Source organism: Sinocyclocheilus grahami, unplaced genomic scaffold, assembly GCF_001515645.1.
Source record: "Sinocyclocheilus grahami isolate Dianchi unplaced genomic scaffold, SAMN03320097.WGS_v1.1 scaffold588.1, whole genome shotgun sequence".
NCBI classification, from domain to species: domain Eukaryota; kingdom Metazoa; phylum Chordata; class Actinopteri; order Cypriniformes; family Cyprinidae; genus Sinocyclocheilus; species Sinocyclocheilus grahami.
The window spans coordinates 1,045,781-1,064,458 of record NW_015505767.1 but is presented as its reverse complement, the minus strand read 5'-3'; the positions used below and the strand labels follow the sequence as shown (position 1 = coordinate 1,064,458).

Here is an 18,678-nt window from a genome sequence, read left to right as displayed (position 1 = left end):
AGCCGCTGCGCATCTCCATTCAAACACAGCGGTGTTTCGTTTATGAATGAACTGTTTTTTTAAACGAATCTAGTGAGTCAGTGATTCATGATTACCCATTCATAAAGACAGTCACCTGATTCATTCCGGAATGAATCAGACGTTCAAATGAATCAATTGAATGAATGATTCAGTGATAAGAATCAGGGACTTACCGCCACCTGCTGACAGTTTGTTTCATTTTTAAAGTATCTTTTCAGTTATTTAAATCATTTAATATTTCTATATTCAAAATTGTATATTTAAAACATTAATATCATCATGAATTTAGAAATACGGTCATAGATGTTTACAGAGCAGAGGTCACCTTTTTTTAATTCCAGTGGGAGAGATGGACTTCTGTTTGTCTTTTCTATTTTAATTTTTTGCTGTGTTGTTGGTTACTGTGTTATTTCTGTTTCAAAAGCCAGCAATAAATAACACTTTAATATCTAAAGAGTGTTCATGTGATTTTATACATTAGTAATGTTGGGAAATGAATAAATTCATAATAATCGTCATAATCGTAAAACCGTGATTATTCCTCAGACAATAATCATACCAACAAAATCTATAATCGTTGCATCCCTAATTGTCAAGCAGACAAACTGACCAACACTTTCATGAAAACCTGTCATACATGTTGTATGCACCTGGCAAACTCAACTATTTGTGTTACAGTCTAATCTAGTCCACCTTAATTACATGTAAACAGGTATGCACTGCTGTGCTACTACAGGTATTTTAAACAGTGCAACTTGAAATTGTTCTAAAAAGTTGTGCAGACTAGTGTTGTCAAAAGACCCGGTACTTCGGTACCAAGTCGGTACTAAAAAAATGAAAACGTTACGGTACCAGGTTTTTTTAAGTACCGGTGGTACCGAGTACCCGGTCAACCCGGTTCTTGATGCGCTATCCGAAAGGTGCGCAGATACTCTCTCTTCATAAAAGCACTGAGATATGGCTATCTCAAAACGAGGAAACACACCAAACTAACAAAACACTTTAAAGACAGACACCCAGATCAAATGAAAGAGTTCAAGCAGTTAAGTTTAATTTTAATTTTTAGTATTTGTGTTTATAATAACCTTATTGAAAAGTGTTACCTTAATATTAAATATCAATATATTATTTTTATTCACTTCTATGTAACAGAATCAGATATAAGTTTTTTTTTTTTTTTGACTAATTATCCAAATAATGTATAGTCCTACAAAGCTATTATTATCAGAGCATATGAACAGAGCACGGAAGGTAGCATTATTTTAGCAGCATTGCCCAGTACAGCTGAACTAGCCTACACCATGTTACAGCACAGTAGCGCTACTGCAAACCGGAACAAGTAGGCCTATACTGCATAGACATTTCCTGTCAGCGCGTTATTTGAGCGGACTTTGCTTTTCCGGTGAGCATGAGCGGTACACGAGCGGAACGCACATTCATAGAGCGGAATATTTTTTTTATTTTTTATTTATATATATTTATTTTTATTGCATATGAACATATATAACAGTAAGAGAAATACAACATAGATCGGAATATTGAGTGGAGCGGCAAACCGCGCAGTGATGAGGAGAGTGAAACATGCGCGCTGAACATTGCGGGGCACGACGCGGCACGCCATATATATTATTATTATTATTATTATTATTTGTAGCCTATATTTTCGGTGCATCCCTACTTGCATCCCCTCCTTGTTTACAAATCCGAAGTAAGTCCATACATCCGATTTAAACGCGGACGGGGCTTACCTGACAACTTTCCGCGATGCCGCCCTCTTTATTTTACTAACTTACTGCATGCTAAAGGTGACCAAGCTGACCTCACCAGAAAAAAAAAACTCAACACCACCATCTAGTGGATTGTAAAGAAATTGATTTTATTATTCTACCAAATAGTATGATAAAAGACTTGGCATCCGTGTATCGATACAGTATTGCCGTGGAAAATATCGCGATACTATGCTGTATCGATTTTTCCCCCCCACCCCTACTATATATAATGTATAACTACTTTAGTTACTATTATTTAGTTGAAAATTAAAAAATTTAAATTTTTTATTTATTGTTTTTCTTTAAACTTTCCTAAGGCCCCCAGCACTCTTTTGTGGCCCCCTGTAAACCCCTGATTTAAGTGCACTAGCATACATAAATACAGTCACGTTGGACGATGTGTCCCTGAGCACAGACAGGGAAGGATGTGTTCGTAGAAGTTCCCACAGTGGCATCAGGCCAGCGGAACAGCCGGTTCCTTGACTGTGCTGCTCTCCCAGACACCTGTCACCAAGCAGTCCCTATTCATGTGTGCTGTAATGGGAGACCACTAGCAGACTGGGCCTGTGCCCTGCAGGGTTATAGTCCTTAGCGGGGTTTGGAAAGCGAGAACTTCAGTCGCTTTCTCTAATTAAACCATAATCTGAGGATACTTCAAAAGAGAAATAAACAACAACACGTTTAAAGCACAAGAATATTGAAATATTAAGTTGAATTTGGTCACATTCTGTTCATGTAAGATCATAAACACATTAACCTGATTACAAAAAATGAATTGCCAGATTAAGCCAGTTTCTAAAAATCTTTGGAGAAAAATCCTGTTCTTTTGTTTATTTTGGGGTTTTGCGAGCCTGTTTTCCAGTGTTTTTTGTCGGTACTTTGAATACATGCAAGTCAGCCACCTGAAATTCTGTGTTTGTTTCAGTGTAAAAGTATGATGCCAGCAATTTTGGAGTATAGCACTTATTAATCAAAGGGAATTTTATATGTTCGCTGTAGGCAGTGCATAGTTAATAAAGACTGCTCTCATGCCTGCTTTATAGAGAGTATTTTTTGTACTATGAAAGTAGTGGAGGTGAAATTATCGTTTTTTTTTTCCACTTTATGCAGGACTGTGTTTAATGATTTTTCAGAATGGAGATGGCTGCATTTGGTATAGTCTTTTAAAGGAACACTCCACTATTTTTGAAAATAGGCTCATTTTCCAACTCCCCTAGAGTTAAACAGTTGAGTTTTACCGTTTTCGAATCCATTCAGCCGATCTCCGGGTCTGGCGGTAGCACTTTTAGCTGTAGCTTAGCATAGATCATTGAATCTGATTAGACCGTTAGCATCTCGCTCTAAAATGACCAAAGCATTTCTATATTTTTCCTATTTAAAACTTGACTATTCTGTAGTTACATCGTGTACTAAGACCGACGGAAAATGAAAAGATGCTATTTTCTAGGCTGATATGGCTAGGAACTATACTCTCATTCCAGCGTAATAATCAAGGAACTTTGCTGCCGTACCATGGGTGCAGCAGGCGCAATGATATTGCGCAGCGCCTGAAAATAGGCTAACTTCCGTCAACATAACCAACGTGACCACCTGCTTGCAGTCATTTTTGAGCGAGATGCTAACAGTCTAATCAGATTCAATGATCTATGCTAAGCTACTGCTAAAAATGCTACCTGAAAGAATTAAGCAAAACTTTTTTCTGTGCATCCTCTTGCAAAGTTTAGTTACACAGGAATGACTGTTTTCAAGGATTTATAGTCTTCCTTGTAAACATGACAACTGTAGGGCTGCACCTTTTTGAATGGGACAGGAAATTAAAAAGCATTTTTTGTCGGAGCAGATCAGGAATAATGCGCAGTTTTGGTAATTGTATAATTTTTTTTTTACAATTTCAGCAGCTAAGTAACTTGAGAGATTTGCACGAGAACCTGCTATTATTAAACATTTACCATTGACTTTTGTTTGTTTTGTTCCACCATTTTGTATTGTCCTGAATTTAGAATAACCAAATGTGTCATTTAGTGTTCACGTGCATTTATTTAAAGGGGTCATATCATGAGAAATTAAATTTTTCTTGAACCTTTGAGTGAAAAGCATTCATGATAACATACTGTGACTCAAAAACAACTGAAAAGTCCAAAAAGACCATCTAAAGACCAAATAAAATATGGATGTTTTTATCATAAGAAATAATAAAACCTATAGCTAATATTTAATTTGACTTCTTTTGTGTCCCAGGTGAAGACGTCATCATGGTTCCTGAGTGACATTGAGCGAGCAGCGTGTCCTGGATGTTTGGTGGGCTGTGCTTCAGTTTTATCTAGTGCACATCAGCCTCTTTCCCCACCTTTCCTTCCTCCAATTTGCCATGCCATGGTTTCGTTAAATGTTAAACAACAACGTTGTTCCAGCATCAACAACAACCACTGGACAGCAAACTGGTAAAGCTTGTGTTGTGGATCTCAGCACAGATTTGTTTCACTTTAGCATTTGTCTGTCTCTTAAAGCAATCATTTTTCTCTTTACTTCTTTCAGTCTCTACTTCATCATCAGAGCCCCGAAACCAGCCGGCCCATAGATGGATTGATGCCTGGTATGTAACTTTTCTCTTGAGTATCTGGAAATCAAGCATTGATTTAAATAATGTACACATTAATGTTTTACCTTTCAGTAACAACAAAAAAAGACAATTGTACACTAAAGTACTTTAGCTCCTTAATTTGGAGTGCAGAGTTTCTCAGTTATTCTGAGTTTCAATTGAACATAAAATAATTATGTATGGGGCATATCATGGGTTTTCTGAATAATAGCTGCTAGTTTAAAAAATGCAAGGTAAACCATGTAATTACATAATTGAAACTTACACTACTGTTTAAAAGTTTGAAAGAAATTAATACTTTATGGATTTGTTTTATTTCAAATAACTGCAGACCAACTTTTGAACAGCAGTGAATACAGGAAATCATTATTATGCAAATACATATATTGTGTGCGCATGTTATATAATATGCATAAACATAAATATGCCCCCTTGGATAGTATACAGCATATACCATGCTGTAGTAGAAATGTCAAATGCTATAGATATTGCTTTACAAAAATGCTGTGAGAAAAATTTTAGTAACTATGAGTAACTGCTTTATGTTAATTGCACATTAGAGCGAAGAAACATGGAGTAATATGAGCGTACAGATTAGAACGTGTCCCAAACAAATCAAGATTTGTTATTATGGTGTGTAATGTGACATGTACTTGTTAACAGTTGCTGAATAATGCCACTTGGACCAGTTTGGGTTCTTCTAGAACTACCTGATTTATAATTTGTTACAATTTATCGTTTGTAATAAATAATATTTTTGATTTGTGTCCAAATTTCAAATGCTGATGTATTTTTGTAGGCCAACCTGGAAGTTAGCATCACCCTGTTTCCTTCGACAAAAATTGATTTTTCCATTGTCTTTTGGATTATTGCAGAAAATAAGCTCTGTGACCAGCAACAGTATGATTCTTACATGTTTTGTTCATTATGATAATCTTCACAAATTAACCTAATGTTTATGAATCTTGAAGCCTAAATACAATCTCCAGAAGTAAAAAGTTGAAGTGAACTACACTATGGTCACATGATTTCAGTGTCACCACCATTGAGCTTCTGATGGCTCTTTCAGGCTTTATATAAAAAAAATCATAAAAATAAAACTTTTTCTTTGATAGTTACCTCTTCATTTCGATTATGCTTAATGCCCCTGACAACCTCTGTAGTCCCATTTAGCCACTTGTTAGCAAGTAAAAGCTTGTTGTAGAATAAAACGTAAAAATATCTTGAGCTTGTGTAAACCTCAGACCTCATTTCCGCCATTTAACCAAAAACCAGTTCCAAAAAAAATACATTGACTTCAGGATTATGGAACCGGAAGTGCTAGAATGCTTGTTTCTGGGTTTGGACCTACAAAAACGACGTAATACGCCCACCTCTAAAGTCCAATATCTTCTAAATAACCACAGAAGGTTAGTAACTCCTAAAACTCTGTCCGTCCTCTTTCAGAGAGCAGTTACTGGCAGCTCTGCCCTACTTCGAAGGCCAGTCTGCAGGGGGTGCTCAGCTCCAGCTTCCCCCCCGGCCCTGTGTCCCTGGGTCCTCCAGAAAGCCACCTGCCGGAGGGGGATGCCCTGAACCGTCCGCTCGCCCCTAGCACCTCTGTGACGGACCTGTCTTTTCCCGGGCCTCCCCCTCCCCCCCCGCCACCCCCCAAACGCCACTGTCGTTCGCTGTCTGTACCAGAGGACCTTTCACGCTGCCGGTACACCTGGCGGCCGAGCGCCTCCAAGGTCTGGACACCAGTGAACCGCCGATGCCACAGTGGAGGGGGCGCGGGGGGGCCGTGTCCACTGCGTGCCCCCAGCTCCTCGCTCAACTCCTCGCTGCATTCTTCTTCCAGCCCCACATTTTTCAGTCTGGCCCTTTCCCCAGATTCCCCACTACCATGGACTTTCCCCTGGGACCCGAGTGACGGTGCCGGAGGTGGTGCCTGCTGCTGCTTCTTCCCGTCGCCGTCCTCATGCTCCTCCTCTCCCTCACCGCTCAACCCTCCGCCTCCACCGCAGAGGCGCTTCTCCCTCTCTCCCGTGCTCATCCGTGAAGCTGCGGCCCAGTTCTTGCCGCCACCTCCAGTGCCCCCGCAGATCACATCTCACCCTCCGGTGGTGCCCGCCTCGCCCTCGTCCGCCTGCAGCACTCCGTCTTCGGTGCGCCGTGCTCTTCCTCCTCAACTTCCACGGTGCCATTCTCAGCCCTGCGACCTGCTCCTGCTCAAACCTGGCCTAAAGCGCCGCAGGGATCCGGACAGACCATGTGCACGGCCTGTGCTAGATTTTGCCAAAATGACACAGGTATGCTCTTCCTTACCATTCTGAAGATACAGTTACTACAGCTACTGTTATGAAAATATGTTATTTTGAAAGCATGAGCCTTTGAAATGGAAAAGGAAAGGAGGCAGTTGACAGTACAAAAGAAAAGGAGAAATTATAAAATATGGTATGAAAAATAGCATTCAAAGTAGGGCTGGGTATTGATATTTGATACAGATTTCCTGATTCTGTTTCAGTTCAAACGTTTATCCAACTTCAGCTGCATACATACAGTACACTCATAAAGCAATCCATATTGTATAATTAAAGAAAAAAATTTGTAGTTTTTAATTGAACATTGATGGAACAACACATTTGAATAAAATATAATCATGATAAAAGTAGTTTGTTGTTTAAAATTAACAAAAATTTTACACCTCTACCAAAGTTTGTACTATATTCTGTTTTGATAAATAAAAGAATTCACTTTCAGTTAAAGGCGCACTAAGCGATTTTTGCGAAACGATGTTGATATTTGAAAGCACCAAAACAAACACGCCCATACCCCAACAGGACCTCGCCCCTATTTTGATAACTCCGCCCCACACGTACGTACACAACCCTGGCAGCGACGATGGCGGAATCTGCTATGCCTGCCGGCGGCAGCATATTCAAGCAAAAGCCAACACCGAAAACTTGTGTGAAAAGGCAAAATCAACATAATTCACCTATCAAGAAGAAACAAAGCAACCTCGGCATCCGATTCTAGGCCTTCCTGCTCCTCGAGTTCTCTCCACTGCTGGAAGCTGCTCCGATATTTACACTGGTCCTACCACTTGCCTGATCGTAACCCTTCATTTTAATGTTTTGTTTCTCTGAAATCTTTTTTTATCTGCCATCTCTCTCTATAGTTGATCTGCTAATATCCGTCCTGTGCACTCACTGAGTACTCTCGTCTCCCTATCATTACTAGACACGCCTCTTACTGCTGATTGGCTGCGAGTTTGTTTTAGGACTCTGTCCGACACAGTAGTCAAAAGTGTTTTTACAAAAATCGCTAAGTGCACCTTTAAATGTTAATTAAAAAATATATAAATATTTTGTATATTTGTAAGACTTTGAAATAGGGGTGTAACGATTCACTCGTTTTCTCGATGCATCGATTACAAACCCTGACGATGCAATGCATCGATCTTGAAACATGAATCGCCGATTTCGGACAGTAATCGATTTAAAACGCTAAGAATCGAATGAATCGCGTTTTCTATAGTGATTCAGTGCTTTCAAAATATATACACATTGAATTACTACAAGCACGAATTAATGGAGACTTGAACAGTGTTCGTGCCTCGCATCTCTCCTTCACGCACTGCACTGTTTACCGCCTGCAGTGACTGTCACAGGATTGCGCTTGCGCTCCGTTCGTCTCACTGACACATTTTTTGAGTTGCTGATGTGTGATCTCTCCTTAGTACTCGTGGCCAGTAATGCTAAAGTGAAGTAGTTTTGCTTTTCTGTAGTTTTTCAATGGCTTTCGGTGTAAAGGTAGGTTTTTTCCAAGGTAACACTCATTTTACAAACACACAGTGAAAATGACATGAATATGGCAGTGGGCAAATGCATAAAGGTCAGCATAATTTAAAATCACGAGTTAAAAGTGAAGCTGAACTCTCCTCCTGTCAGCATTCACATGGATCGACCGTCACGCAGAGCATACGCGATCATGCAGTATAAACAAGGTTTTTGAAATTAGATGTTTATTAGACATTCAAAGATTTGTTTAAATTATATAAATGCTGACGGCAAACAAGAAAGTATTATAATGTTTTCCTTTATTACTAATAATATAAAAACAATCGTTATAAGACTTTTTATATACATTTTAATTCCTTTGTTTAATCGTTCTATCTGATTATTAGACAGACTTCTATCCGTATTTAGACAGAACTGTTAATGACAACAGCGAACAAGAGGGAAAATGTGAGCACTGTGTGCACCTCAGGCACTGCCGTTCTCAGCGCCGTCAAAATGAAAGTCCGCCTCGAATGCATCGGACAAACAGAAAAACTTGTCGGCCGATGCCGATATTTAAAAAATGTCAAATATCGGCCAATATATCGGCCTTGGCGATATATCGGTCGACCACTAGTTTTAACAATGTCGTTCAACCGAGTGTACGAAGGAAACTGTTAAAATAACCACAGCATTAACAACAACCTTGAAATAAGAGCTCAATGGCTCTTGGTCATACCGACGACATTACCTGAGCAGTCGTTGCTATAGCAAAGAGACACTGGGCGCGTTTTCTTTCAGAATCATCATTCGCTGATGGAGAGGAAAAGTTAAATACTATAGCATTTTATCATTTTATTTTGAGATAAAGAAGTTTTCGCACTGAAAGAGAAGTGATCTCGCGCTCATAGACGTGCCAGGCTATATCTGCATATCTGCAGAATAAAAAGCAGAATGAACTGAAACGTTAAGACTAGGGGTGCTCCGATTGATTGGCTACCGAATACAATCGGCCGATAATCGCTTTGGGATGATTGATCGGCGGTCTCTAAAAAGGCCGATCACATAAAACCGATCTCAAGCGGATGATGCGCCTGCCGTCACGTGAGAGGTTTGGCATGACATGCAGCGGCGCCGTCTCAGTTTCTGTCCGGCGCGGGTGAAATAATTATAATGCTTTAGGTGAGACATAATTGCACAAACAGCGTGAGTGAATCACCGCGCCGCTCTCTTTCTCTCTCAAAATGCAAATGTCTTCAAATCACATCGCGTCTGCACTATAAGTGAGCTGCATGCTGCACAGTTGAAATAGGAATTGTCACTTGTACTATCGAGGCAGTGTCGTATCGTCACTAAAGTTTATAAATTGCATTTTTTTCTTTTTAATTCTTGCCATTGTTTAAACCATTCAACGCTCGCGTGCTCTCCTGGAGACCGTGCACTCATGCACACTCGCAGGGCACACACATAACGCCAGGTTCACATTACTTTGTTTGCAGTGCGTATGTGGTGCGTATTTTTTCCGCGCTCATGTTAACGGATTAAAGCGTTCACACTGCACACACGGTTGCGGTCTGGCAGTGCGTTTAGGAGCGGTGCGTCTGCAGCAGTGCAGAAATCGTTTCCGCACCGAGTCTATTTTTGCTGCGCCTCATGCGCTGCATTAAAGTAACAGTGCATTGTTTGCGGTAAATATGATCATGCATTGACACAAAAATGTAGTAATTACACCATAAATTCATATAATTAAAGTCTACTGTGTTTCACAGTCAACACATAGGCTATGGCTTTGAAGTGACGTGTGGCCAAGTATGGTGACCCATACTCGGAATTAGTGCTCTGCATTTACCCATCCAAAGTGCACACACACACAGCAGTGAACACACACAAACCGTGAACACACACCCGGAGCAGTGGGCAGCCATTTATGCTGCGGCGCCCGGGGAGCAGTTGGGGGTTCGGTGCCTTGCTCAAGGGCACCTCAGTCGTGGTATTGAAGGTGGGAGAGAGCGCTGTACATTCACTCCCCCCACCTACAATCCCTGACGGTACGAGACTTGAACCCGCAACCTTTGGGTTACGAGTCCGACTCTCTAACCATTAGGCCACGACTTCCCCCAAACCCACAACCTTTGGGTAATGAGTCCGACTCTCTAACCATTAGGCCACGACTTCCCACAGACAGAACTGTTAACGACAACAGCGAACAAGAGGGAAAATGTGAGCACTGTGTGCACCTCAGGCACTGCCGTTCTCAGCGCCGTCAAAATAAAAGTCTGCCTCGAATGCATCGGACAAACAGAAAAACTTGTCTGTTGATATTTAAAAAATGTCAAATATCGGCCAATATATCGGCCTTGGCTATATATCGGTCGGCCACTATAGACAATGATAAATGTCCATGCATTCCTGCTGCCTGCAGCTATTAATAGGAATTGTCACTTGTACTATCGAGGCAGTGTCGTATCGTCACTAAAGTTTATAAATTGCATTTTTTTCTTTTTAATTCTTGCCATTGTTTAAACCATTCAACGCTCGCGTGCTCTCCTGGAGACCGTGCACTCATGCACACTCGCAGGGCACACACATAACGCCAGGTTCACATTACTTTGTTTGCAGTGCGTATGTGGTGCGTATTTTTTCCGCGCTCATGTTAACGGATTAAAGCGTTCACACTGCACACATCTGGCAGTGCGTTTAGGAGCGGTGCGTCTGCAGCAGTGCAGAAATCGTTTCCGCACCGAGTCTATTTTTGCTGCGCCTCATGCGCTGCATTAAAGTAACAGTGCATTGTTTGCGGTAAATATGATCATGCATTGACACAAAAATGTAGTAATTACACCATAAATTCATATAATTAAAGTCTACTGTGTTTCACAGTCAACACATAGGCTATGGCTTTTTGGCTAGGTTTAAAGGAAAAGAGCACTGTTAGATAAACAAGGCAATAATTTTATTATTCTTAATTAAAGTTCTTTATGAACCGCAGGATTGCTTGTAATAAAGATTTAAATGCAAAAGAAAAGGCAGTAGATCTGACTGTTTCTGTCAATGGTAAGTTTTAATTTATGGCTTTATTTTAATGACAAATGTCGAGAGCGCATTATTGTAGCGCGAAAGCACATTAATATAATATAATATAATATTATTTTGCTCACGCACTGAACCGGACGCGCGCGCTCAGATACACGCAGCTCTCGCCCGGAGAGAGTGCGCGCACTTAAAACATGTCTCCTCTCACTCAAACTGTGTCCTGTGCAATCTCAAATCTCTGTGCTCATGCACTATAGATATTAATTATTTTCACACCTGAATTAAACATTGTCAAAAGTTATCATTATGCACTTTTAAAAAGGGTTAGGGTTAGGTGTGAACCTCACATACAGCTCACAAAATCAGGCTTGCGCTGATCGTGCAACAATAACACGATTGTAAAAACTAAAATACAGTGCATGATCAAACATTTAGGTGAGATAAATATAGATTTTTGAAAAATGTCTAAAAAATGCCCCCCTCCACCCCTCAAATGAAAAAAAAAATCCTCTCACAAGAGTCACCTAAGAGAAGAATTCATTTTCAAAAATGAAATTCAGGCCCTGAATAAATGTCTAAAAATCTTGATTGGATCATCACTATAAATAATTCTACATGATAAAAAGAAGGCTTTAAAAAGATCGGTATCGGTGATCGAATCGGCAGATACTGCTTTCGGTGATCGGCCTCAAAAATCCTGATCGGAGCACCCCTAGTTAAGACAAACACAATAAATAAATAAAATGTATGAATGATGCAGTGCTAATTGACATAATTTATTACAGTAAAGAAACTATAAAGTATTTATTTTTACCTAATTCTGAGCAGAAAATTGAAATAACTGTTTGTAGTATATGATAAACAATGATAAAATTGCCATTATGAAAAAATGAGCCTATAGATTACAAATGATTGATTATTGTCCAGCAGTGTATTTGATTTCTTATTGCAAATTCAAAGTAAGAGATAAGAAAAGAATTCCTTGTAAAAATAATAATAATAGTACATACATACAGTACATACATACAATTCTGTATTATTATTAATATAATTAAAGCTCTTCTTTAAAATCTAGGCTTACATAAATTTTTACATATGCCATGTCATGCCATACATCATTAAACTAGCATCTAACAATGGACAAAAGTGTTTTTTTTCTCTAACCTATGGTTCTCTAACCATAAAGGCTGCTGTGTAATTTGCCCCTTGACTAAGCATTTAAAGAATTTAGGGGAAGCATTTAAATAATCCTGTGAATGCACTTAAAGAATGCAGAATCGAATCGTTATAATCGAATCGAATCGAATTTAATTGTGAATCGAATCTAATTGAATCATTCTTAATTTGCAAAAATAGATCTTGAATCCAATCGAAAACCTATGAATCGTGAATGCTGTCTACCCAAAGATTCACAGCCCTACTTTGAAAGCATCACACACAATTTGAAGGAGATCCCATAAAAGAATCATAATTATTGGCTTTCATTATGGCTTTAGTAGTAACAATAAATTATTAAGTGTGATGGTTTCATTATAAAAATGGTGATTAGCTAAGGTGGACTGGACACTCAGCTTATTATATTGACCATTTGAACTGAAAATGTCATGTCAACTATTGAAAAAGCCAGCCAGCTTTTTATCAAGGTGTCAAATATTGTGCCTTTAGTTTTTTGTTTTTACCCCATCTACCATACTTTTACATATGCTTCCGTTATTAAAAATCTGTTTATTTAATTACCTTAAACAAAATTGAAGATTATCAAACATTTGACTCAAAATATATTTGGCCATTTTAATGGTTCTTCATTTGATTAAAAAAACAATATTATTATTAGAATAGACTTTTCTGTGTTTCTGCCCATCAAAGATTTGCCAAATTTCCTTGTGCATAGAGAAACAAGGAGGTTTAGAAAAGTGTTGGGTTACACTTTACTTGAAGGGGTGTGCATAAGACTGACATGACACCTTCATAATCATGACATGACACCTACATAATCATGACATGACACATGTCATGAATATGAAGGTTTTTTATGCATATTTATGACAACTGTCATTAAGTGTCATTCGCTCAGTTATGTAATTTATTATGCAAAGATGACATTGTTTGAGATGTCTTTGTTATGGGCTATGGTTAGGGGTAAGGGTAGGGGTAGGGTTAGGTCAAATAATGTCATATTTGCATTAAAAATGACATAACTGAGCGAATGACACTTAATGACAGTTGTCATAAATATGCATAAAAAACCTTCATATTCATGACATGTGTCATGTCATGATTATGTAGGTGTCATGTCATGATTATGAAGGTGTCATGTCAGTCTTATGAAATCTTTTCTAACAATATAATTACCAAGTGTTGTAGTGCGTTTTTGTGTCATCTATTGATTTAGAGGAAAATTTAAATAAAATGTGACTTTTATTATTATTTCAAAAGTCCACCACATCTGAAAACTTTATCAAAGGGCATAAAAATGATCTTATAAACCTTATCAACCTGACTCTTGAAAATTTATTAGGTGCTGACATACACTACCGGTCAAAACTTTGGGATCAGTAAGACTTGTAATGTTTTCTAAAAAGTCTCTTATGCTCATCAAGGTTGCATTTATTTGATCAAAAATACAGAAAAAAACTGTTATTACAATATAAAATAATGGTTTCTATTTTAATATCCTTTAAAATATAATTTATTTTTGTGATGCAAAGCTGAATTTCCATCAGCCATTACTCCAGTATAAAGTGTCACATGATCCTTAAAAAATCATTCTAATATGCTGATTTATTATTAGAATGATCAATGTTGACAACAGTTGTGCTGCCAAATATTTTTTTGCAAACTGCGATACTTTTTTCAGGATTATTTGATGAATAAAAAGTTTAAAAGAACAGCATTTATTCAAAATATAAATCTTTTCTAACAATATAAATATTTGCTATCACTTCTTAACAATTTAACACATCCTTGCTGAATAAATTTTTTTATTTCTTTCAAAAAAAGAAAGAATAAAAATTCACTGACCCCAAATTTTTGAACGGTAGAGTATATTGTTAGATTTCTAAAAATAAGACATTTTTAAAATAAGATTTCTATTTTAATAAAATGTTCTTCTTTTTAACTTTTTACTCATCCAAGAATCCTGAAAAAAGTATCACAGGTTCCAAACAAATATTAAGCAGCACAACAGTTTCCAGCACTGATAATAAATCAGCATATTAGAATGATTTCTGAAGGATCATATGACACTTTAGACTGGAGTAATGATGCTGAAAATTCAGCTTTACCATCACAGGAATAAATTAGATTTTAATGTATATTAAAATAGGAAACCTTATTTTACATAATAATATTTAGTGAAGAGCAGGCAAAAGCACGTACATCGATCTCAACTGGGTGCTCGACCAAAAAACAAGTAGAAATATTTTAGACGCAAAGTCGGCAACACCAAAGCTCCAAAAGTATCAAAAAATTTATTTTTTAAAAAGACTGTCGCATAGCATATGTGACGTTTCGAGCTCGAAACGTCACATATGCTATGCGACAGTCTTTTTAAAAAATAAATTTTTTGATACTTTTGGAGCTTTGGTGTTGCCGACTTTGCGTCTAAAATATTTCTACTTGTTTTTTGGTCGAGCACCCAGTTGAGATCGATGTACGTGCTTTTGCCTGCTCTTCACTAAATATTATTATGCATATTAGAATGATTTCTGAAGGATCATATGACACTTTAGACTGGAGTAATGATGCTGAAAATTCAGCTTTACCATCACAGGAATAAATTAGATTTTAATGTATATTAAAATAGGAAACCTTATTTTACATAATAATATTTAGTGAAGAGCAGGCAAAAGCACGTACATCGATCTCAACTGGGTGCTCGACCAAAAAACAAGTAGAAATATTTTTAAAAAAATAAAAAAAATTAAAAAAAACCTTAAAAATCGTTCTGATCCCAAACTTTTGACCAGTAGTGTATGTCCAGTAATCCTTATTAAAAAGTCAGGTAAGTGGGTGCTAGCTGTAGCACCTTAAAGAGATAGTTCACCCAAAAATGAAAATGTGATGTTTATCTGCTTACCCCCAGGGCATCCAAGATGTAGGTGACTTGTTTCTTCAGTAGAACACAAACGAAGATTTTTAACACAGACCGTTGCAGTCTGTCAGTCATATAATGGACGTGGATGGGCATCACGGCTTTGAGAGTCATAAAACATACACAAACAAAACCAAATTAAACCCTGCGGCTCGTGATGATACATTGATGTGTAAAGACACAAAACGATCGCCTATCTCTCAAATGGACCATTGACACTCTATCTACAATCTCAATTAGGAGTGTCAATGGTCCATTTGAGAGATAGGTGGCAGTAATGCACTTATAAATCTGCAATCCACCGTAAAGCAAGAAGAAGACGCCTCGCGCGCCTGCTGTTGAGAACGCACTCAGGAGGACGTGCTCAGGACAGTTCGGATATTGCGTGAATCAGAGGTAAAAAACGATATAAATACTGTTCAGTTTCTTGCACAGACCGATCGTTTTGTGTCTTTACACATCAATGTATCGCCACGAGCCGCAGGGTTTAATTTGGTTTTGTTTGTGTATGTTTTTTGACTCTCAAAGCCGTGATTCCCATTCACCTCCATTATAAGACTGACAGACTGCAACGGGTTTGTGTTAAAAATCTTTGTTTGTGTTCTACTGAAGAAACAAGTCACCTACATCTTGGATGCCCTGGGGGTAAGCAGATAAACATCAAAATTTCATTTTTGGGTGAACTATCCCTTTAATGCTAACATTTACGTTCAATCCACAACAGAAACAGCCGTTTGATGCAGAGGCTTCTGCTTGCTCTTAAAGTCATTTTATGTGGCCAAAGCACTTAAAATATATGACTGTGCACCAAAAAGTAGTGAGGAGAAGCTTAGACGTCTCTTAAATTGTTGCTTTAACTGTGTTTTGTTGTCACTAAACTGAAGTCACTTTATTTATTTATTTGTTTTTTTAGACTCGAAGCACAGACCCTCTAAGTTACATGGAACGTGGCAGACTGGCCTGTGGCGGGGACATCTGTATGGGCCTTGAGCCTTTTTTTGGAGACTTCAGAGGCTCATGTTCACCAGCTGAAGGCCTGGGTAGGACGAGTATTGGGCCATTAAGTGAAAGTGACGAGGAGGAGGAGAGAGAGGAGGAGGACCCCGAAGAGCGTGACGGGGCACAAACTAGTGTGTTTGAAAGGGATTGTACTGAACTAGATATCACCCTCATTGAGGAGAACTGAAAGTTATCCGGGGAAGATCTTCTTTCCCCCCTCACCTCCACCGCCAGCATTCAGTTCTCTCTGCACCACCTGCTACCTTACACTGGCAGGCCTCTCAGGAACCCTGATGCCCTCGCACGAGGCACACAGGCGTAGACGCCCATTAATGAAGACATGCCGACTACTATCATACGCAGGCAGTCACAGACGCTGACCCATTGACATTGTACATTCCAGAATGAGTTGCTGAGACATTCTGAAGGATGCAAATATTTCATAAAGGAATTTTATGTGTATCGGACGTCCTCTTAGAATTCATCTTCAAACTGACAGAACTGAACTGGAGGCGAACAGCTTCCCACTTCTTTCTTTTCTCGTCTTTCCCCTCGACTCGTTTTGATAGTAAGAATAGACTTTCTTGGATGACGGTTATAAATATCAGTGTTTTGTTCCGTTGAAATATAAAAGGGCAGTATGACATAGCAGTATTTACTCTGCAGACCTTTATACTTCCTGACGAAGGTCCATCAAATTCAACATAAGCCTTAAGATGCCTGTTTTTTTTCTTCCTCTTAATCAAAAGATTCCTCAAGGAAATGAATTGTGTACTGTAGCTGTTGTTCTGTTTTTTTTTTTCTGCAGTCTCTCTCTTTTTTTATCTGTACAATGCATTCCTCTGAAATTGAAATGTGTATACATTTATTAATGCACTGTATTTGGGATATTTAGAAAGAAACAATGAAAGCAACCACTGTATTCTGAAGGCACATTGTTATACTGTATTGTACAGCGAGTATTTGTTCAAATAAGTTGTGTAAAGATGGTAGCTTGAAGGTTGGAGACAGGCTATTTCTGTCATTTAGAGATTTTTTTTTAATTGTATGTGTGATAAATTCAGACTCAGTTTATGTAAAAAATAAACTTTATTTGAAATTACAGCGAGTTGAAATATTAACTCAATGAGTTGTCTAAAACTGGAATAATTAGCAGCATGCTAACAAAATGGTAGAAGCAAATGAGTGACTTGATTCTGTTGGACTGCTGTTTCTAATTTCCTTTATCAAAGTAAGATTTTATTGCCTTCTGCTGTTTATTTTCACAGTGGCAATATTACATAAAGGCAACAGAGGTAAAATAATTTAGTTTTACATTATGACTGTCTGGGATCTCCGGCGCATTATAAAATGCAGTGTCACGTTTTTTAATGGTAAATGCCCCGCTGAGGTAAGTTGTATGCCATATGAGTTGACACGTTTTGTATATATTTTATTTGAATTGCTCATGTCACTTTAAGTTATTCAAACAGTTTGATTTCAATCACATATTTTGTTTTAGTTTCTAATAAATGTACAGGTAACTCCTTTTATTTCCTCACCAAAACAAATTTGCTGTTTGATACTTTGGGCTTCAAATAGTAAATGGTGGGCCACATAGTGTATCTCCTTTTTGAGATGTTACTTACCTGGTATTACTTACCTGGTGAGTTTATCTTTCAAATTAACATACACAGTGATAAATATAAATGGTCAAACGAGAGGCTTAACCTCTTTAGAATGGAAGCATAATTGGAATTGTTAATATTTCCAGATTATCATGTTTTCCTAGTAAAATATTACATTTTATGTTTATTTTCACAAACATTGTGTTTTAATGTGACGCACATATTCATGGAGGAATCACACCAGTGACAGGAAACACTGGGGCCGTGAGAGGATCTTCTGATGCAGTCGAGACAGAAACCTCTAGGGCCAGAGCAGCTTTAGCAGGAACCTCTGGGACCAGGGAGGTTGGGAGATGAGCTCTGCGATTGGAGCAGCTTTAGACATAAGCTCTGACTGAGTTTCTGACAGGAAACGCTGAGGCAGCCTTGGCTGAAACATTGGCAGCTGTGGCATGAACAGGGCCGTCCTTAGCTGACGCAGGGCCCCCTCGGTCCGTTTGCGATTGCATTCCTTTCCCCCTCAGTCCGTTCGCGATTGCATTCCCGGGGGGCAGGGGGGGTCCCCCTCAGTCCGTTCGCCACGGGGCCCGGTGCAACCGCACCAGTTGCACCCCCCTAAGGATGGCCCTGGGCATGAATCTTAACACCATCATGAGAGGAATCTTCGTGGCACACATGATGGGAAGCTTTGCAACTGTAGCTGTTATGAGCTCTGAAACCATTGCAGGTTCTGGGGTTGCAGCAACAGAAACACAAGAAGGCCGGGACAAGAAGCTCTGCGACCAGGGCAGCTCTG

The 18,678-nt window shown here is 38.7% G+C and overlaps 1 protein-coding gene across 2 annotated transcripts in view; it reads left to right on the top strand.

Moving 5' to 3' along the window:
- Positions 1–17,337, top strand: part of LOC107557069 (protein FAM53C-like) — an 18,552-nt gene extending 1,215 nt beyond the window's left edge. The window contains exons 2-5 of one of the 2 annotated variants that reach the window (XM_016240381.1): positions 4,029–4,231; positions 4,326–4,383; positions 5,836–6,680; positions 16,190–17,337. In XM_016240381.1, the coding sequence (XP_016095867.1) occupies positions 4,377–4,383; positions 5,836–6,680; positions 16,190–16,462 (1,125 nt within the window). In that variant the 5' untranslated portion in view covers positions 4,029–4,231; positions 4,326–4,376 and the 3' untranslated portion in view covers positions 16,463–17,337. The remainder of the gene's footprint in view (positions 1–4,028; positions 4,232–4,325; positions 4,384–5,835; positions 6,681–16,189) is intronic. The other variant, XM_016240382.1, reaches the window with a different exon arrangement.
- Positions 17,338–18,678: the final 1,341 nt, after the last annotated feature.